Here is a 22,810-nt window from a genome sequence, read left to right as displayed (position 1 = left end):
GTAAGAGTAAGCCAAGGAACCCTTTTCAACTTAACAATTTTATACATTTTTAGAAGACGAGATTTCACATAGCAGTAATAAAGAGTTACAGAGGAATTCACTAAATCTTAATGACCAGATATGACTGAAGCAAGTTACTGCCCATTTTCTGCAATGCCAGGTGTCCTTATCTATCTTTTAAAGGAATATACTCAGAACACTGACAAGATCCAAAGTGGTCATAAAGTTGTATGTGAACACGGAACAAAGTCCTCTGCCTGCTCCATACAGGACAGGAGAAACTTGCTTGCTCCCTTGTAGTTGCTCATGTTTTGGACATAAACTATGTCAATCTCTCCTCCATTTATATATAATTTGTTAATGCTTCTGAGTTACTATGAAAGTGTAAGAGCCACATCCAGTTTGTTTCCCCTATGGAAGAATACTCTCTGCTTTGTGTGATTTGCAGTGTAAGCACCAAATCTACCTTTAAGCTTTGCAACTAGAAAGGTCTCATTGCTAATGTTCTGTCTAGTCAGCTAACTTTTTAATGCTGTCTTTTAGGGGCTTGAGCCCATCCTGCTTTTTAAGCAAATCCTCATCCTAGAATCATAAAATGGCTTCGGTTGGAAAGGTGCTCAAGACCATACAGTTCCAAGCCCCTGCCATGGGCAGGGATACCTTCCACTACACCAGGTTGCTCAAAGCCCTATCCAACCTGGCCTTGAACAGTGCCAGGGATGGAGCATTTACCACTTATTTAGGCAACCTGTTCTGGTGTGACAACCGGTTAAAGTGAAGGAGACTTTACTTTGAACAAGAAGAACAAGTAGGAGGTTTTTGGTTTAGACACTGTGTAAGCTGCACCTCCTTGATGGATATTGCAGTCTCTTGAAGAAGGTGGTTAAGTGTACAGTCCAGGTGAGAAGTTTAGCAGGAATAGCTCTAAGGCTCTTGATTCTGGCCCAGAACTTCCTGTGACATGGCCCTGAATAAGCAGACCAGTTCAGCCTGGAGATGGGTGGAGCTGGACCCTCCATGCTGGCCAGGCTCATCCAACAAAGCTATTTCAGTGAGGGCTTGAAATCTGTAGGATCAGAGGATATGCATTGCTTGGCAAAGAGGGTAAAGGCAGAAAAAAAGCAGGAGCTCTTTAGAACCAAGTATTTGCATCAGTACATACAGGCATTCTACTTTAATTTATTCAAGGCTTAATTTGATCTGGATTCCTCCAGGGCTCTGCAGAGGCTGGCACCACTGCCTGGAGAAACTGAACTTATCAAGGCCTTTGGAATAACTTCCCAATGCAGCCAGCCATACACGAGTTAAACTTTCCATGAAAATTACATTTGCTTGCTTACTTTGAAACACATTCGAAAACTTCCTTTTATTCTAAGAAAGTCTGAGAGTTTGTATTTTTTTTTGGCTGCTTACACTTGCTGCATTTACCCGTTGGTATGCCATTAAGGCATTTGTTTCCATTGTTCTCTCCAGACTACTTGGTGGTGCAGCATTTTCATCTTCCTGTTAAGACCAATACAGAAAAAATGAGTCCCTTACACTACAATTTTCATCCCCTCCCTCAAAGCCAAGATTATATGTCCTAACATGTCTTGTACACATGTATAGTAGACATCCTACCCAGAATACTGCATTTTAAGCCACTTCAAACAGCCTTTGGTCTAGAACTGCATTTATAAGTTACTACTGCTTGATGCCACGTACACCATGACCTCTCAAAAGGGAATGAGCTTAAAGCCGTAGCAAGAGCTATTTTACAGAGTTGCCACGCACTTCAGGTTGAAATCAGTACTGTACTGACATTCAAGAATTTCAGTCCCCATACAGACTGAGATGAACAGCACTTTTATTTATTTCAGTTACAGGAAGAAAGACAAGTAAACCTTACAACCAGAAAGGCAATGAAGGCCTCATGAGCTCAGTGAAAATCATTTCATAATCTAGGCAACATGTTACGATTTCTTGAGATCACAAAGAAAGCATACTCCACTCTTCAACAACTTTTCCTTGTTTCTATGAAGAAGTTTCCTGTTAACAGAATCAAGGACACCAATTCACAAAGCCTACATTCACCCTCTCATCCCCCCTCAAAAGCCTTAAGTGTAGACTTTATTCAAAAAAAGTTAACATGCAGTCATGATCACAGCTAGAAGAGAGAGAAAAATTAGTCTGTCATCATATGAAGTTAAATTATGATGTGTTAATGAACTTAAATGAAGATACTTTCACACATGGCAGTGTACTTCATCGGTAAAGAAATTCTCGTCATTTTAAGCCAATGCTTATCTAACTATTCTAGTAGGGAGAAAACAGCTTCAATAAAAACTGATCTCCCTACCAAGCACTCTAGGTAAGAAATATGATGCAAGTGCTAGAAATATGTGGGAGAAATCACTATACAAAGTGTCAAGTGCAAACCCCCCCTTGCCTAGAATTCAGTGTATTTACTTAAGTACAATAGAAAAGACTGAGTTCAGGAGTGGCTGACAGTGGGATACAGTGCTACAGGCTGAGCATCATCCACTAAAAGGCAAACCCAAGCATGCATCTATCCCACCACAAGACACGCTTGAGCTTCCTAACCTGCTCATTTCTGCCCTTTGCTCTAGTATTATCTTCTCCCTCATCATCAACTTAGTTCCTGCACTCCTTTAAAGAGACCCCTTTAAAACTCTCCAAAATTCTGGATTATTTGGCAAAAAAACCCAAACCACCCACTATTTTAAATAACACATAACTAGAAGAAGAAAGGAAGAAACAGAGTTCATAATTCATCTCTTCGGTTGCTCTTCTAAGCTGTATCAGACCTAGAAAACATGATGAAGTACTAGATCAAATACTGTTTCATCATCCTTGAGGCAGATCATAACTTCAGTCAGTCGCTAGGCAGGTCAGTTTTGGTGCACAAGATGTTAATCAACTGAAAAATGTATTGTCACCCATGCTGTATGTCATGTCTCAGTTTCCCCTCACTTATGTGGTCAGGGATACATTTATCACGCAGTACTCACAGAAAGTCTCAGAATTTCAGGCAGACCTATTCATTCCCAAGGAGTATCCTTTTGGCTCAGTGAAGACTTTAGAGTACTTTGGTTTACATTCATTCTGGAGGCAGCCACCATGACTCCATTTACCCAAAATACTATTGTTAGTGGGGCTGTTACCATCTTGAAATTGCAGTGTAAAGCTAACCAGCAATATAAAAGAGTACTTTTTCAGTGTTTCCAGTGAAGGAGCTGAGAAGAAAAAATAATCTGTAAGAAACCATTGCTGCAATTTTATTTTAACAAAAGGGCAGATTTATTCATGTTTACAAACAAGTTCCAAAAACAAAAAGGAGAACATGTATGCTACCCACTAACAACCTTTCAAAATGCCAACAGCCCTCATGCTGCATGAAGGATTCTATAGATTAGAAAAAAAAAATAAAATAAAAATCACAGTTCCACTCACAGTTCACCAAGACAGCACTAAACTAACATGTTTAGACAAAAACAAAGGACTAAGATTCTGATGTATTTTGATTTAATCCATTTTGCCCAAGATAACAGAAACATTTCAAGCAAGTTCCATCACAGATTGATGTCCTGCATTAAACAATCCTACTAAGTTCTGAACAAAAGTTATTCAGTATGTTTCTCAAAATTTTTAAAAATTAAACAATTGTTTCAAAACCATTAAGTAGTAAATGTATTTAAGAAACTAATTAGGACAGAGGCCATAACTTCATTAGAACACCACTGCTCATGTTTTTACAAAGCATTAGTGTTATCTATTTGGCTATTAGTAGTAGCAATTTATCTACAATATTTAACAAGGTAAATTGCAGGCAAAATTTAGTACAGTTTCAATAGAAACACCCTTTTCCTGAAAATACAGCAGTATTTGAAGGACTAGTTTTTTTGTTTGTTTTTTGGGGGGGTTGCTTTTTTTTTTTTTTTTTTTTTTTTTACTTTTTCTCCGCATCATTTATAAGGAAGCTTCCCATCTATGAACAGGAACAAAAAAGTATCTACAAACCTTGTAAACAGATCTGTATCATTTATAAACATAAATAATCCAAATTATTAACAGCCAACAGCAGAAATTAAAGTATCAATTCAACGATCCAGGGCCTCCTTGCCCTTCCCAGCCTTTCCCTCAGAAAAGGATCATGATAAACTAAAGCTCTGCTAACACACTGTTCAGGACCATTCTTAAGTACAACAGATGATCCACAGGTCACTTATGCTGAGTTACTGTTTATCTGTCAGAGTTCATTATTACTCCCACCCCAGAAAAGCACCCTCCAGTCTGGCAGAAAGCTTTTGTTTTTTAAAAAAATAAATCTACATTCGTACAAGTGTGTCTTCTGTTGAAGTCCGAGACAAGAATATCATCTTGTCCATCATAATGTGTGAAGAGACCCAGTTTCAATTTCTTTACAATGCAGCTAGTGCGTTAACATTCAGCTTACAATCAGAGTGATGTTTCCAAACTATGTAGCGGGCTCCCTGGGGATGAAGAGGTAGCAGACTTGTTCATGTCTGTTGTAAGGTGAATTCCACTGTCAACCGCATTGTTATTTTTATTGGGAGAGGGTGGGGGAGTAGAGTTGCGTTTTGTTGGAGCATCATCTTCAGCATCAGTATCATCAATAAGGGGAATATGAGGCTCGGAGTCTTCTATTCTAAACTCAGGATGCGTCATAAAATTGTGAATTGAACTTCGTGTCTCAGGTTTCTCTAGCCCCTCATACAAGGAGCTACGAAATGCATTCACCACTCGGATCTGTGAACAAAGGAAAAAGGTTGTTAGAATGCTGCAGGCTTCTGGCAATGGCATGGTTCTTATGAGTTTGAATCCACAAACAGCTAGACATGAGTGAATCGAATTTGTGTATGATGCAGTGGAACTTGCAATAAACTGTAAAAAATGAAGAGCGTTTCAGTAAGCACTGCCAAATCTACACAGTAGGAATAAAAATTGTACACGTACTGCAAAAAGCTGAAGGGCCTAAGATTCATTCATGGCACTAGAATGGTTCAATTATTTAATATGGGCTAAGAGTTATTCAGAAGTGAGGTTGACAACTATTTACTTATTCACAAATTAAATCTCAGTGAGTGTTTTATTGAATACTTGGGGGAGGTGGGAGTGGGGGAAGAAGGAAGAGGCTGGAAGTAAGTTAGAGGATAAAAGGGTTACTAAATCTCATGCTAGGAATTAGGATGTCAACTGACTATGAAAAAGCCAAGCAAGTGTAAGCCAATGTCACAATGACCGGACACTTACAAAGAGTCATGCAAAAAAGAATACCCCTGTAACAGCTGTAAATATTCGAGTATATACCCATTTACGACACTAGAGAAAGCTCCTTACTGAAAAGTGCTTCGGAAACTTAAGACCAGAACTAGGAAATTGAATAGTGTATTGTACAACTACGTAGCCACGACAGGTCTCTCTTTGAAGAGACTATTCAAGTATGAGAAAACTAGGTGATCAGCCTTTGCTTGAGTCTTCAATTTACACTGAATTCATGGACAAAATTCCGAAGGAGAGTATTATTGCAAGTCCTTTCATTACTTAACTAATGTTTTTCAAAAAGCTAGGTTTACAGAATGCATAACATTCTACACTCAGGTAGAATAAAGTACACCTTCATTTTGCAAACTGTGCATGTCCAGGATTGACTTGAATTTAAGCTTTCCAAATTGTGATGTGAATGATGAAACCTCCTGCCCGCTCACCTTTTTCCCTCCCACACCCCACACATTTCCCTCACCAACTACAGGAATTCAGAATTCATTCTTGCACTGATAAAACAAAGGTTAGGCAGCAGTCAGTAACCCCTTTGTCCAACCCTTTTATCAAGATACAGTTTCCCTCATCTGGTAGCTCCCTGTTCGGTTCTCAACATCTCTACTCTGGATGTACCCAGCAAAGCAGTTTCAATCCCAAAGCTCCTCTGTTGTCTAGTAAGCAGCAGAGCAACTGTGAGTAAACAAGAACTTACTGTGACAAACAGTAAGTCCAATTTAAAGATATTTTTAAGTACTTCCAAGATGACTTGTTTCAAGCTGAGAAATGTGTCATGACTAGTGCTTCCATAGAATTCCTTGGCAGTAAAAATAAAGTGACTTCCAGGTGAAGGAATGCAGGTGGATGGTCAACCAGACTTTAAAAGCAGCTAAAATACACCAGCCAACCTCACTGAAAACGGAAGTGCTCCCTAAAAGCAACGCATTATCAGATTTGTTACCACAGAATCACTGCACATTATGGGAGTCTTAGGTTCTGACCATGTTCTTTGACATCCAAAAACAGCGCTGTTCCCCACCCCTAGCCCCTCAGAGTACTTGCACAAAGAATTTTACTAAAAAGCATCACGGCCCCATTTTATCCTACAGGTACAGAGCTGAGCCCCATTACCAATGAAAACTGGGGCAGGAGCAGGGGGGAACACACACAAGGAGGGGACATAACTGTAACTACAGGAGGGCAGGGAATAGGATGCATGTCCTTGAGAAGTAAAAGATTACAACAGCAGCTGATACTTTACTGTTTATCACATGAAAAAATAAGAACACGCTGTTAAGGAGCTGGTGTGTTACATGAGCTTTAAACAAGTCAAGCAAGCTGCATAAACTGTCTTGGCACTTACCAAGAAAAATCAGCAGTGACAATGCCAGACTAAAAGTTTGCAATGCCTTTATTTGGCATGTTGCATCCCACTGCACCACTGATTTATGTGGCAGAACGAAATATGACTGCCTCGTGGGACTGCTTTTTCATTGCTTACAGATGGTAAGTTAGAATGTAAGCAAGAATGGAAAACAATTTTTGGTTTAACAGGACAGATGTAATTATCATAGGAATATAAGTATACCCATGATAGTCTTGATTCCCATGCAGAATGCAGACTAAATAAGCGGTCTAGACACTCCTATGAACTCAAGATCCTCAAAGAATCCAGCCATGAAGGCAGAAATCAGACTATCAGTGTTTTAAGTTATGCTTAAATCTAGTGTTTCAAAGGCTTTATTTTCAACTACTAACGATAATTAGATGAGAGGGATAACTATAAATAAATCGTATAAGTGAGGAGCCAACAAGACAATTCGTTACGTGTAATTTATACTGTCATCAGACCTTCCTCATATTAGTATCAGAATGGCAAAGGAATGCAGCAAGCACTCCAAATCCTTCTAGCCAGATGGCTGCTCAGGAGTTGCAACCTCATTTCATAGGAACAGCTGAACAATTTTCCAACAAACAGCTCTGAAAAAGAGACAGAATGAAATAACACATCTGCTTCCCATTAATACTTATTAGTTATCAAAAGCTGCTCTCCTGAAAGGTGTAGCAGAAGGCTGTACTGCTTAGTAAGGATCAAAAACTAGTTCTCTGGTATTGTGGCTCCATATCTGCATTGGTCATTTGATGCAATGAGATGCTGCAGTGCCCTTTAGATTCTGATCAAATGGCAGCATGGCATGGAGTTGCTCTCTAGAGAGTTCTGAATGTCTAATTAATGTTCTTGAGTGTAGTTAGGGATACAGGTTACTAATTAGCATTTTAACTAGGAGATGCAATCCTGTGCATCCTTACTGTTAAATCTACTTTTCACATTTCATGTTCTTGAGGCATATGAACTTGCGAGCTGCGCTTCTTAACACTACTGCAAGGTAGGAAAATACCTGCCTCAGCAATGGAGAACAAGTACAGAGGTAAGCACTTGGTGAAGCTCACACAGGAATTCTGGCCAAAGCCAAAAAAAAAAAACCCAGCCCACCCAAACAAACAAAACCAAGGGAGTGTATTTCTTTTAAGACAGCTCCTGTAATTAAGGGTCTTCATCCATCTGGTAATCTGCAAGTTTAAAAAGCAGGGGGGAAAGAAAAACCCTCTCAGTTTTAAGAAGCAATTATTTAACCAGTCTCTAGGAAATTTAAGAAGGAAGTTAACAGGGAATATATAATTAAGCTGGAAAACTCTTTTAGCAATAGATATTAGCTATCAGTATTCAACTACAACTGTTATGCGTCTTCAGACTCCAGAGTTTAAACTCATATACATGAGTAATTAAATCTCTAGCCTCTACAGAGAGGAAGGCTGTAACCAAAATGCCGCTTAGAGCACAATATAAAAAGGGCAGAATTAAGGTAAGGCAATCTTTACTTTCACTGATGGCTTATGAACTGCTGCCAGAAGAACCTAGAGAGAAAAACCCCTTCAGATTTGAATGGCAATTTAAACATTCAGTGCTTAAACCTTATTTTCCTTTTGTATGAGCTACTGGAAAGTTCTTCTGACTTGCATGCATTTTAGAAGCCTTGATTCGCCACCTGAATCCTGATGTTGAGAAAGTCATGTTATTCAGTTAAAAAGGTCCAACAAAAGCAGGGATTTAGAAGCTCCTTACAGGCTACAAAGAAAATGTATTTAGTGTTCCATATTCTAACTACATTCATATTTTTAACATACCATTTGCTTTCCCATCAGCTTGTTTACCTCAAGTATCACTTGTGCTGCAGTGCAAGACATCTATTTTTGTTGACCTGTGTCCAAGTTAATTCACTTACTCAATGTAAGTCACACTAAGAGGCATATACTCGAACATTTACAACAGTTTTCCCATTTTATCTTATACATCCCCCTGTACACAAATGGATGAAGGCACAGAATGTGCAGGCTCACAGCTTTCACATTAAAGTCTTTTGTTGAAACTGTTCCACCTGTTCTCAGCCCTCTAAGAAAAAAAAGTCTTGAGGACTCCACTTTGTGGAAGAGCTCTATAAAAGCCTGAACGATGATTTTAAGTACTAAGGAGAAAATGAGAAACGTTAGGTACGTGAATTAGGAAATGTTAATTTCATGCACTTTAGGAACACACACTCACACCCCACAGTAGTAGAAGCAGTAGTAGAGGAAAACACTACATGTGTAGGGGTAGAAATATTTGTTACATCATGGTGCTGGCTGGCGATGGAGGGTTGCCGCCTTAGAGCCCCCTGAATGGTACTTCCACTCTGGAAAGCATTCACTACATCCATCTGCAAGGAATCAGAGATTGTGACAGCTTGCTCAGCAAGAGAGAGAGAGAACAAGAGAAAGGACCATCCCATCTATAACACACAAAAAGTAAAGAGAAAAGGCACTTTTTTTAATAGGGAGATACACAAGCAAGAGTTGCATTTAGAGCTGAAGAAAACAGAGGACTGAGGGATTACACATCCATCCATCCATCCCCCCTTTTGACAGTCTCAGTCACACGAGTTAGAACTGCCACCTTAGTCAAAGGACCGGAGATGGAGAGATTTCCCTCATAACACCCCGTGTCCTACCTTTTTCAAGACCATACCTGAGTTTGTATCCTGTTTAGGCCCCTAAACCACAAGATCTGACCACGACGTAATTCTCTCTCAGCATGATCAATCTCCTCTACGTCTTCTGCTAGTTCTTCTTCAGGAATCTCTTCCTTTTGTGTTCCATGACCAGCTTCTTTAAGGAATTTCAAGCGGCTGGTTGGAATTGTTGAAATCAACTATCGGTGAAGGAAAAATACGAATCAGGATTATTCTTTAAAAAAACCCAAAAGAAAATAAAGGAAATAGAAATACCAGACTTGAGGCTTAACATAATATCCTACATACAATTAGCAAAGGTGAAAAAAACCAAATTCTGTAAATGGGATAAATGCATCAATGTAGAGGGATCCCTGAATAGATGCAAAGCTATGAATATCCTTACCACTTCAACTGATATGTGAAATATAAACCTGGAGTACAAATCATCCTTGCTAGGGACATAGAATTCCACTTTCACATTACATGACTATGCCAGGAAGAAGTACTGGAGCTACAAAAGCCATTAATTCTGCAGACTGCACTTGAATCTACAGCTTTCAGAGCTCCATCCGTTTGATGAACATAATGGGTTACCTCAAATGAGACACATCACTGGAACAAGTCCAGAGGAGGGCCACGAGGATGATCGGGGGGTTGGAGCACCTCCTGTGTGAATACAGGCTGAGAAAGTTGGGGTATTCAGCCTGGAGAAGAGAAGGCTGCGTGGAGACCTCATAGCAGCCTTCCAGTATCTGAAGGGGGCCTATAGGGATGCTGGGGAGGGACTCTTCATTAGGGACTGTAGTGATAGCACAAGGGGTAATGGGTTAAAGCTTAAACAGTGGAGGTTTAGAATGGATATAAGGAAGAAATTCTTTCCTGTTAGGGTGGTGAGGCACTGGAATGGGTTGCCCAGGGAGGCTGTGTATGCTCCATCCCTGGCAGTGTTGAAGTCCAGGCTGGACAGAGACTTGGGTGACATGATTTAGTGTGAGGTGTCCCTGCCCATGGCACGGGGGTTGGACCTAGATTATCTTATGGTCCTTTCCAACCGTAGCTATTCTAAGATTCTATGATCATTTAATGAAAGTAGCCACAGTTACTTCAGAAATATAGAACAGGCATGCATTATTTTGTGACCTGGAAGATAGCAGTCCATTTGCAAGGTAAGTGATGTTTCCAAAACTCTATCCCATACTGTTACTTTGAAACTTGGTATACACTATCTTAAACTAAACAAAAGCTACATATGGCTGTTCCAGCTTTCCTTTTCATCCCCACCTTCAGGGATATTCTGGTGAACTATGTAGTTAAGGGGAGTCATCTTTTGATACGTCCCATCTAGCAGATCCACACCAGTTCCAAGACTGCTTTCCTTGACCATCACAAACCTAGACGACCATTTCAGCAGCTGCAGAGGAAAAAGACTGCTCCAAAAGCAAGATAAACAGCCCTTTATGCTGAAATTGCTATTATGAGTGCTCCCAGATCACACTTCATTTTCTATTATTCCCAGAAAATCAAAAGTTCTTTGGCTTTAATGAGATGCTAGAGCAGCATGAACTGCAGCAGGGAAGCTTTGCCCTTGCAAGACGCTTTGGGTCAAAGGTATTTTGAACCATCTTGATTTTTTTTCTAGGAACTTCTGAACCTCAGAGTGACTCTATTTGATTTTAATTTTTAATTATTTATTTTTCAGAAAGCCTTATTAAAAAGCTTATACCCCCTTGCAGAATATGCATATATATATATACACATATATATGTGTACGTATGTATTTACAACTAAAATGCACCCTACCAATTTTATACTGAAACCTGAAGTGTCCTTTTCATAATGGAAGGAAAGATACTGTAATGGAAAACTCTTCATGTGGTATTAAAAGTTTAGACAAGTATGTCCTTAAATAATGGAAAACGCTGTTGCTCTAAAGTTTCATGTAAATCAGCTTGCTGCTTACCAGCACTGTTGTGCATGCAATAGTAATGAAACCCTAAGCGAGCGAGCAAGTAAAAATCAAAATGCAGTAGCTTAGTAGGGGAGAGAACTTTCCAATTATTTCATAATTATGCAAATGAAGCTTCAGAGAAAGTTGGTTTTCAGTTTTGCTGCATTTCTTGCTACTCCAGAAGTTTTTAAATCAAGAAAATACTGTCAAGTTTAACAGAGCTGATTTTTCAAGAAAATCATTCATTGCAAAGTTAAATATATTTCAACATTAACATGTTCACTGCATCTGTATTCTTACAGAATTTCTAGTACTTATCTGACTAAAGATATAACTTTGTATTTTAAAAGTAACTACAGTTTCTTCTAGTTAAAAGTTATTAAGCATAAACCAGCCACAGCATCTAGTTATGAAGTGTAACTAACTGACCAACTCAGAGTAAGGACTATTCACTTAAAGACTTTCTGGCTACTGAACTAGTCAATTTTAATCAGTATTTACTGTTCATCTCCATATATTCATACAGTCCACTTGAATGATCTGAACATTAAAGACACTGTATTTTTCATCTTCTATGTAAAGTATTTTAATGCGGTAGGTATTTGGCATTTTGAAAAAGCTAGTTTACCTGGCCCCAAAGTAGTGTTCCCATGCCCAGGAAAATGGACCACAGCCACTGTTCAATCGAGAGTTCTGAGCAACTGAAAGGCTTCCCACCGAACTGCACAATTATTATCTGTGAAGAGCAACATCATTAAACAAAATGTATCAGTGACCTGTTATCAGAAAATTCCCTAATGTTTCAAGATCACTAGAGACAACTCTGCATTTTATAGCACAGGATTTCCCATTTTATTAAGCCCATGCATCATCCACTGTCTCAGCAGTCTGAGCAACTTTCCAAACCTATCATCTTCAGCTTTTCAGTATTTCAACAGCTACCTGTTTTTCTTCAAGTGTCACAATCACAAAAACCTGTTGACTATTTCATTTTGTTTGCAGTTCTGTTTCACAATTACAGCATGTATGCGATGCTGCAAATTTACAGTGGTTATTTATCAGATGATCATCACGCATTTAAGAACCCAGTTTATTAATCGGTTTCTATTAACACAAGTTGTAGATCCGTAAGACATAAAACACTTCAGAAATGATTCAACAGAATATTACTATGTATCCCATCAGTGGTAAATGTCAGACTTTAAATCATCAGTGTGACATCTATGTAGTAAATCTTAGGAGAAGGGGGAGAGATCTCAGAAGTTAAAATAAATGAGCTCCTACTGACTTACCTACTATTAGAAAAAGCTGTATGGGCCCTAATGAGCAAGGTATCCCTCTGCATAGGAATTATATGCATGAAAGTGTGCCCTGGAGAATCAACAATTCAAGTAGCACAACAGGCATAAAAAGGAGACAGTATTGACCATTAAGTAGGACAACCTGACAGCTGAAAAACCCTAGAGTATTTTATTAACACAGAATAAAATACTGAGACAACAACTCAGGAGTTACTTATTTGGGAAGACACTCAGCCCACCAAGTTTATAAAGGGAACACAGTTGCAGCCAGGAGTCATTTCTACATATTTAGGTTTGTTGCTTAAGAGTCACTATGATGTCTTGCAGAGTGCAAACCTGAAAATAAGAGTAGCTTCTGAAGAAGTGTCATCCAAAAAAAGCCTAAACATGGAAGAGTAAGTGAACTAACAATGTGAAACAGAGGTGCATATACTTGTATTGCTTAAACTGCTACAAATTTGGTCCCCCACTCCCCAAGAATTTACTTACCTGCACAACGAACGTCCCCAGAACAATAGAACAGAAGATAGCATTGTTGAAGATTCCTTCAAACACATTTCTTTCACCATGGATTTTCCGGGCATTAATTTCATTAAAAAGCTGCATCATCACAAATGTGTTAAATACAATAGTATAATGCTCTGAAGGAGGAGCGTGTAGAGGTGCATTTCTTCCACTGTCAATATCAAAAATTCTCTCACCTGTGTTTAAAAAGCATTTGTCAGCAGCGTAATTGGTGTTTTTACACACATACTACAACAAAAAAATCAGTTTTATGATCACATCTCTGTATAACTTTTAGGATAACTCTATGAAGCCTCAGTATTCTTACCAGCAAAGAGGAGTGTGAAGACCACTACGAGTTGGTAGAATGCATGACCCAAGATGTTCTTCATCATTGTACGAGAAATCAAAGGCTTGTTTCTACCATAAGGCTTTCGCAACAGCAGAGCTTCAGTAGGTGGTTCTGTTGCCAGGGCAAGAGAAGCTAATGTGTCCATTATGAGATTTACCCACAGCATCTGCACAGCTTTAAGTGGAGAATCCTAGAAAGACAGATACATAAACCCTCCAATAAAAGTGAACAAATTGCAGCTATTAAAGGCATTTATTATACAACAGGGGCATGTTCTGAGGAACACTATGATCTTTGGACTAATGTCTAAGATTGAATTCAAGAATTAATCAGTCATGACATTTTCAACTATTATTAGCTAAACAATCCACCACCAGTACGTACTTGTGTTATGCATGCTCCTGTAAAAGCAACAATTACTGCTACTACATTGACAGTAAGCTGGAACTGAAGAAATTTGGAGATGCTGTCATACACATTTCGTCCCCACATAACTGCTTTAACAATACTTGTGAAGTTGTCGTCTGTAAGGATAATATCAGAAGCTTCTTTAGCTACATCTGTTCCTGCAATACCCTAGTAGAAAAAGAAAAACATGATGAAATATAACAGGATGCACCAACTTACATAATAGAAGCTATTATATCCTTGGTCAGAATTCACTTCGAATGCACCAACCCTGAAGGACTATTTTAATTTAAGCATCTAACATTCTGCTGAATCAAGTTCTGCTTACAAGTTCCACACAAGCATGGGGAATCATAAACAAAACAGAAACCTTAATGTTGTCTTTAAAGATCTTGACATAAAATCCTCGTGTTGATGATAAAGACACTGTCTTAACTTGTCCCAAAGAAACGTTACTGAATCCTGTACAAGTTAAAGGCCACCAGATGGTGCAGTACTACAGTTTGGTCCATGTCCTAACTAGTCTGCTATACAGACTTCAGAAGTAGGGCAACCCATGCGTTGGTAACACAGCAGAATGATACACGTTACAAAAAAACCTGTTGCAGAAGAGCACTGGCATTAAACAACAACATATGCAATGTCATTCATATGACATTCTTAAGTTTTAAGCGCCTGTACTCTCCTGCAGTATGTAAACAGCTAAGCTAAGTTCTGTGTAATACCTACCTGAAGGATATTTATTTTTCTTTCACCATTTCAAAAACACTAACTCAACAGCAAATTTAATGATCCTTAGTCTGGATATCTTGTTTTGCCAAGGAAATGAACCACCTGCACAGCTATATGCACACCTTAAGAAGTGTCTTTAATATCATATGGAAGATGGTATATTTTAAGTGCTGTTTAGATAAGCAGTTAGAGGAACTAGTTTCTTACACAGCTGAACATAGACAGCAACTGCAGGAAACATTTAAGTTCTGGAAGATTAAAATAAATCTGCCCTTGAAAGTGCCAACTACAGCAGCTATACAACAGCAGAAAACAGATACCCGTTAAAAGAGAGCAAGACTGCTACAGTCTAGAACATTTCATACATAGCTGTCAAATTTGTAAGTTATGCTTTTGAAAAATACCCCTCAAAAATGAACAAAAGCTCTTCCTCTTCCCATTTTTTCCTGCAAGAGTAGCATCTAAACCAATGCAACTGCATGCAGATGTCTCCCCCTGCCTTCAAATGCTTAATAATCAAAAGGAGCATGACCAGCAGGTCAAAGGAGGTGATCCTGCCCCTCTGCTCTGTTCTCGTGAGACCTCACTTGGAGTACTGTGTGCAGTTCTGGTGTCCTCAGCATAAAAACGACATGGAACTGTTGGAACAAGTCCAGAGGAGGGCCATGAGAATGATCAGGGAACTGGAGCACCTCTTGTGAGAATACAGGCTGAGAAAGCTGGGGCTGTTCAGCCTGGAGAAGAGAAGGCTGCGTGGAGACCTCATAGCAGCCTTCCAGTATCTGAAGGGGGCCTACAGGGATGCTGGGGAGGGACTCTTCATTAGGGACTGTAGTGATAGGACAAGGGGTAATGTTTTAAAACTTGAACAGGGGAAGTTTAGATTGGATATAAGGAGGAAATCCTTCCTGTGAGGGTGGTGAGGCACTGGAATGGGTTGCCCAGGGTGGCTGTGAATGCTCCATCCCTGGGGGTCTTGAAGGCCAGGTTGGACAGAGCCTTGGGTGACATGGCTTAGTGTGAGGTGTCCCTGCCCATGGCAGGGGGGGTTGGACCTAGATGATACTAAGGTCCTTTCCAACCCTAACTATTCTATGATTCTATAATGAGGTTTTAAAGACTTAAGTGACCTACTGGCACCAAACTGTCTTTCTAGCTTAAGACTGAGGAGAAATCTTGAGGAAAAAGGAAGCTTTAGGAACCCATCTTACACTGTTTTGAAAGACAAAAGAAAGCTGAATCCTTCATACTTAATGCATGAGTCTACCCAGTATTAGCACTTAAAGCCAAGACTTGGTTTAGCTGCCATGTGAAAGCGTAGTTTGAATTCAGATTGAGAAAGCCAAGTAATCTAAGAAACCATCCAGACAAATGCAAATCCTAGGTTGTCATAAAACTCTGATACTTCAGCTGTACTAGAGATGTCTCTTAGTATATACTCCAAAACCACTTTAAACATCAACTGGCAGTCTCATACATTATAGTCTCCCTGTTGCTGTTCATTGTTTCACGGAAAACAGATGAATAAGCTCATTCCATATTACATATAAGCTTTTCTCAAAGTCAGCACAGTATGCTATCTACCACCTAGTCATTTTGCCTTATGTTGAACAGATCTCCTTTTAGAAGTCTTCAGTATCATTAATTCTGTTCCTACATGGAACATGGATAAGTTAGAAGAATGAAGGAGGAAAAAGTACTTAGTATTAAGTCTGAGAAATGTTGTCTACATAAACTTAGTATATTAGACTAATGAAACAAGCAAGGTTGTTTAATCTTAAGTGATTTGGGAAGTTACTGTATCAAATCAGGTCTCCAAAATACTGAAGATTAAAAATAAAATATCATACCATAGCAAATCCAACATCTGCCTTCTTCAGAGCTGGACCATCATTGGTACCATCACCAGTTACTGCTACAACTTGCCTCTGTTCAAAGACAGTGCTATCAATTATACCTAAAATGGAATGACATCTTGGTGTTAAGAGTTTGACAACATAGCACAGATTAAACCTGAAAGAGAAACCCAGTTTTGTCTTCCTCAGTCATAATTAAAAAAAAAAGGAAAAAAAAAAGAAAAGAAAAAAGCCAGAACAAGAACAGCTAGACCTAACTGGCTCCACTTCTCAAAGAGGAAAAAGGAAAAAATGCATCATTCAGCAAATGAAGACACCCTCATAGGCATTTCCCCCTGCTCAGTTCGAGATGGTTTTCTAGGAGCTTTACTTAGAAGCACAGCTAGTTTTTAATTACCTTTTACGAGAGTGTGTTTGTCAGTGGGAGATGATCTTGCAAGAACACGGAGCTTTGGCCAAATTTTATCTATTCGCTCTTGCTCTATCTGCAAAAGAACACTGGTTATATTGCACAGTTAGGCGATTTAGAGTATCTGCTGATCTACCTCACAATCAGTACGCTTTACCTCTCCTTTTTCATTGCGTATTCTCCTGTTAAAGTCTTTGCCCTCTAAACACAGAAAATCTTCACCAGGATTCAGAATTCCACATTTTAATGCAATAGCACGAGCAGTGTTAATGTTATCACCAGTGACCATACGTACAGTTATGCCTGCACGTTGACACTTCTTTATTGCATCAGGTACCTGTAAGAAAACACACAGGCATAGAGACTGTACATTATCTGAATAAATCTAGACACGTGAGTCTTTTTTTAAAAATCAAGACTGATGTTATGGAAAATTTAAAAAATTAAGTATCTTACCACAATTATTTTCCTGAAAAACACAGAAATGGCAATAGTGGCAAAGAGGCTTTGTTGCTGTCATTACCCCCTTTCCCCCCCCCTTAGTTTTCAAATACTGCAGTATTTAAAAATACCATAAAAATGCTCATTAGGCTGTAAGTACCAAGTACTGGCTTTTCATTTATGATTGTGTGAAATCAATTACATCTCAACTCTCCACTATTTTACCCATGACTTTTTGTGTAAAGTTATGATTATACAGGTCAGATTGGAGTTCCACTTATATGTGTCATAAAAGCTTTCACTATTTAAAAACACTGCCCTCCTTAGATGTCAACCACAAGCCAGACTCCATACCTCAGCTCTCAGGTGACAAACTCTCCTCTCTATTACCCATGAGAAGCTGGCAACAAGTACAATGGTTAATATTATCCTAAACAATGCTCCTAATATTCCAAGCGGTAAAAAAAATGACAAGCTGTTCCATCTACTACTGAGACCCTGCACATTGAGGACCTTAGTTTGTACAGAGCTTCAGTAACACAACATAAATGACATTAAGAAGTTTAATCTTTTATAGCACCATTAACTTTCCCCCCAAGTTAGATTTTCATTTATTAACCATGTTTAAGGCATACAATAGCAATTCAGTTTCATGTACTCTCTGCATAACAAACCACATGAATCAAGATCCATAATGCAATCACTGCAGTTTAGTCAATGACCCTACCTCAGGTCTCACAGGATCTTCAATCCCGACAACAGCAATGCATGTCAGGCCAGTAACAATATCATTTTCATTGTCCCATTCTGGCTCAGGTTCCCCTGCTGGGAAGTCTCGGAATGCCAAGCAGATGGTTCTGAGCCCTTCAGAAGCCATTGGCTCAATTACAGTTTTCACGATATCATCACGGTCCCTAGGTCTAAATACCTTTGGTTCTCCATTAGCACTCAGTATTTTGAAGCACCTGAAAAGGAACGTTTCAAAAGTTAGCACATCTTAACCAGAAGTTCAGACCATTCAATGGCTTATTAGTCAACTCCAGTAAGTTTCCACAAGCCTTGTTTTCAGTAGACTTGAACACATACAAAAAAGGCCAGTAGCAACTTCTCTGAAATAATTTTCTTCAGATGTGCTTAATCTTGTCCCAATTGCAAAACATCTTAGCTGTAGAAAGTTAACAGAGACAGTCATCCTAGGATGAAAATAATGCCCAACAAATTTAGGACACAAAATTTAGTTACCTCCCAGAAGTATCCATTTCTCCATTGTATGTAAACAGACTAGTGCCTGCACTGGTTGAGTCAAGTCAATCCAGTTTCAAGTTCAACAAAATATTCCCACCTTGTTAACAGTTATACAAGCCTCAGAAGAGCAGTATGCTTCTAGAACATGCATGTGGTGCTTAAACAGCTGTAAACACTAAACTTACAGCACTAAAAGCAAACTCTGGTACTCATATCCTGGAGTAGTAAGGTTTGACCCCCCCAACTAAGTGCAGAGAATTTAGAGAGCATCTAGCATAGAGTTCTTAATGTGAAATATTAAATTAAAAGCAAATACTTAAATCTGATTTAAATGTTTATACAAGAGATTAGATTCAACACGATGTACTCTAGCATTTCAACACATGCTTTTAATTGTTTCTTTAGTTTCTTCATGCCAAAGAAACCACTGCTTTCACAGACAGCTTATACATACACTTCACTAATACGAATGTAACACTACCAACTATTTTGAACAAAAAATTTAGTCTTGTTCATCTGCATCCTTAGCCAAGTTTTGCCATAAAGCAATGCCATAAGCACTTGTTTTACAAATTAGTACTAATGTGGCACTGTAAAAAATTAAGAATTCATTACTTTTTTTTTTTTAATATCAAGTTCAGACCTGGCATACCCCTCAAGAGGACTACTGTTATGCTTAAGTGTTTAGTCCCAAGGGGTTAGGGAATTCCCAGGTGCAATACATATAAAAAAGTTTCCACCTTGTCCAGGATATGGAAATGGAAATGAAGCAGTCTCTTAAAGCTTCATAATATTCATCATAACTGAAATTTGAAGTCTTATCTAAATTTCCTGATTTTGGTTATCTGTTCAAATGTCAGCAGTCACAGGGCTTATGATAAATTCAAAGCATTCCAAGATTACTAAATGGAAGCCAAGAAACTCTATGTAAAGATTACATTGAAATGTATTTCAAATATTTGACTTGAGCACAAAGGAAAAAAAATAATTAATGGAGTTGATCTGCTTGAAAAAGTCTGATGCATTTTTTCTACACTTGTGAGTCATCTGCATCTTTTAAATATTCGTGTTTAAGTTTCCAGTGCTCAAGAACAGTCATACATGTTATAATAACGAATAAGCAGTACAATTGAGAAATGAGGTTACAAACTCTGAGATTAATTTCTGGCACTGCAGAGGTGGCGGGTAAAGAAAGTGTTTTATGCTATTAAGAGTTCTCCCAGTCAGTACATACTCTGAAATAGTTTTGGAATTACAACTATTGCAACAGTATCCAAATCAGTTTTCTTGTTCTTTGCCAAGTGCCCTTATTATTTATTTTCTTATCTCAGGTATGAAACCACACGAGGCTGAATGAGTTCTATCAACTTCTATATTTCAATTGCTCAGTAACATAGCAAGGTACAAAATACTTCTGAAGATAGACGCAAATATAGGCATACTTACTTATTCATTGATGAGACTTGACTTAAACCTTGCTATGATAAAAATTACTTCTAAGTTCTGTATCAAAAGGAACAAGAGTCCTTTACAGACCGACAATACTAAATTGAGGAGAAGGAAGATTCTGGATTTTTCCTTTATTAGTACTTTCCTAGATAATTATTTGGGGGTCTAGTAGTAAGCAAAAAGGTAAACTGAACAGATATTATTTATGTGCTACTTGGACTAGAAACAAGCTGATGTTAGAACCAAAATCAGAGTGGCTACCACTGCTGTTCCTAGAGAACATGGTGCATACACACTTGACTTCCCTTCTTGTCTAATTAGGACTTAAGACAGCATTCTTTACACCTAAAGGTTTGTCCCAGTAGCGACTAATCTCTCAGTAACAGTCCTACCTCATACTAATAAATCCTCTATAGATGGGCAGATGGATAAAGAAGCAATTTGCTTTGTCACATTAAAAAAAACTCCAGTTTTTCCATTGGCCAAGTTAAGCCACCTTTTAAAATGATCAACTTGGGCACCAACCTGCACAGTCTTTTGAAGCTAAAAGCAATCAAAGGCACAAGTGCTTCCTGGAATCTAGGCACTGTAGCTGCTGGGACTACTGGAAGATGAGTGAGCATTTAGACCAACCACACCTAAAACTTGAATAGTTTACCTACAGAACTGATCACTTCATAGATACTTTCCTCTAAGAGAGTTCACAAATTAACCACAACCAGCTCATTCTGGGGGGAGCAGGGCTGGGGTGTCAAAATTAAAGTAACTTAAATGCTAATTGCCTTTCTTGATGTAGGAAGTCAAACAATTGAAGGAGACAAGCTGAGAAGCCGGCTGCAGTGAGAAAGGTACAGGACTGCTGCACCTGTTTGCAAGTAGGGCAACAGAAGTATTTCACAGGCTATGGCACAATGTTGTTTAGCACTTCAGTCTCCTCACTTATCAGAACATTTAGCCAAATTTAAGTGCTGAATTACAATAGTTGCTCTTACTTTTTAAGAACTATCTCAGAGGCACCTTTACTGAATATCCGGAAACTGCCATCAGAGTTTTTTAAGACAGTACTCATAGACTTTCTAACAGAGTTGAAGGTGTACACTTTGTACAAGTCCTCTTCTGGTATCTCATTTCTTACATCCTGATAATCACGCTTTAAATCCAAGAGCAATCCCAGCAAGGCACATTCAGTTTTATTTCCAACGTGACGTGGTAGGCCACCTTCTTTTTCAGGAGGCTGCAAGAACAACAAGAACCTTCACTGATTAGGAGGTTAATTTATGAACCACTGAAGTACAGCATTTAGAAAAAAAGAAGTCAAGGCCAAGCTTAGCTCTGGGATGGGGAAGTTTCACTTTCACAGTGCTTACTCTATAAATTCATGAGTCATAAGTCAAAGTCATGCTGCTGGCTTTTATAGGTAACTTTTGTACCTGTTTAGGATTTTTCAGTCCCTTTCTCAAGACTTAAAAATCACTCATTCAGTTTGTATCAAATTGTAACATGGTATTTCTGAAAGGTATTTTCTATTACTTGAAATGATCAAATTCTGATTGAGTGTAGTCCCTGAACAATTACTTCACGTTTCAAAAATACATAAGTTTACTTAAATTAGCATTATTTCTGCTAAATTAAGTGTCCTTTCCTGTAATAACGCTTCCTCAATGACTTAAGACTGCAATCACCTCACCTGTTAGCCTTCCACTGAAAAACCTAAGTCTTTAAGCTTCTTAAGTCTCGCTACAAGTTCCGTTTTCCAGGTTATGGCCTATTTAACTGGAAAGAGTTCAGAAACAAGTTTCCAACCCTTTACTGCCAGAACAAGTTTCTTACCTCATCAGTGTGAAATATGCACATACTAGTGCTGTAAGTAATGTGAAAAATTTTCTCTCAAGTTATTCCTGAACCTATATAGCAGTGCAGTCTGTAGCAAAAACCTGCAGAAACACTTAGTCAGCCTCACATGCCTCAAGCATCTAGAGCTGAACCGTATTAATCGTGAGTGACCCATTCTCATTTTTCAGAGGTGCAGCATCTTGGATTTGGCTGTACTGAATGCTCACACTTTCAAAATGTTCATTTTAATGTGCAGTTTAAGATGTCCAGTTCTAAGCTTGCCAGTAAAAGACACACGGACATCCAGAGGCAAGTCAGCCATGTGCCACAAAGACATATAAGGACTGGAGCACCTGACATGTGAGGAGTGGCAGAGAGCTGGGACTGTTCAGCCTGGAGAAGGCTGTGGGGGAGAAACTTATCAGTACTTATTAAATGCCTGAATGGGGCAGGAGGGTGGAGCAATGGTAAAGACTACCAAAGCCAGGTTTCTTAGTGGTGCACAGTGAAAGGACAACAGGCAGCAGTTGCAAAGTGAAACTCTTGAAATTCCATTTGAAAATAAAGAAACACCTTTTTACTCTAAGGGTGGTCAAATACGTTACCAGGTTGCCGAGAGGTTTCAGAGTCTCCATCCTTTGAGATTCTTGAAACCTGACTGAACACAGCCCTCAGCAATGTGTTCTGACTGACCCTGCTTTGAGCAGGTGGGTTGGACCTCAGGATCTCAAGAGGCTTCTTTTAGCCATTTGTGATTCTGTGAAACAGACTAACTATGACTGCCTTGTGTGTAATTTGATTAAAATTATAGTAGTAAGGGGCCTGGTCAGTTTACATGCAGCTTTTTATTTTTTTTTTTTTTTAATTTCTATATAAAAATCTTTAGAAAATTAGACTGTGAAACTCCTCACATGCTATAAACCATTAGCAGTATTACAGTCTTTTTTCACAGGAATCAGTGCTGGCAATCTTGATGTGCCAGCCACCTTAAGTACTGCTACTG

General features: G+C 38.8%; 1 protein-coding gene across 12 annotated transcripts in view; it reads right to left on the bottom strand.

Annotated features, from left to right (window-relative positions):
* Window positions 1-3,926: 3,926 nt before the first annotated feature.
* Window positions 3,927-22,810, bottom strand: part of ATP2B1 (ATPase plasma membrane Ca2+ transporting 1) — a 65,210-nt gene continuing 46,326 nt past the window's right edge. For 8 of the 12 annotated variants that reach the window (XM_061369323.1, XM_061369324.1, XM_061369325.1 and 5 more), the window contains 12 exons: window positions 20,967-21,208; window positions 18,008-18,245; window positions 16,997-17,176; window positions 16,828-16,915; window positions 16,425-16,531; window positions 13,819-14,010; window positions 13,411-13,624; window positions 13,068-13,279; window positions 11,906-12,013; window positions 9,344-9,526; window positions 8,949-9,107; window positions 3,927-4,770 (listed from right to left, as the gene is read on the bottom strand). In XM_061369323.1, the coding sequence (XP_061225307.1) occupies window positions 4,459-4,770; window positions 8,949-9,107; window positions 9,344-9,526; window positions 11,906-12,013; window positions 13,068-13,279; window positions 13,411-13,624; window positions 13,819-14,010; window positions 16,425-16,531; window positions 16,828-16,915; window positions 16,997-17,176; window positions 18,008-18,245; window positions 20,967-21,208 (2,235 nt within the window). In that variant the 3' untranslated portion in view covers window positions 3,927-4,458. Of the gene's footprint in view, window positions 4,771-8,881; window positions 9,108-9,343; window positions 9,527-11,905; window positions 12,014-13,067; window positions 13,280-13,410; window positions 13,625-13,818; window positions 14,011-16,424; window positions 16,532-16,827; window positions 16,916-16,996; window positions 17,177-18,007; window positions 18,246-20,966; window positions 21,209-22,810 lie in introns of all 12 variants that reach the window. The other 4 variants (XM_061369329.1, XM_061369331.1, XM_061369332.1 and 1 more) reach the window with 4 other exon arrangements.

Source organism: Neopsephotus bourkii, unplaced genomic scaffold, assembly GCF_033783945.1.
Source record: "Neopsephotus bourkii isolate Nb327-2 ecotype Australia unplaced genomic scaffold, CSIRO-AGI_Nbou_v1 NB_1493, whole genome shotgun sequence".
In the NCBI taxonomy this organism is placed as follows: Eukaryota; Metazoa; Chordata; class Aves; order Psittaciformes; family Psittacidae; genus Neopsephotus; species Neopsephotus bourkii.
Note: the sequence above shows the minus strand (reverse complement) of the source record. Positions and strands in the feature narration are given on the sequence as shown.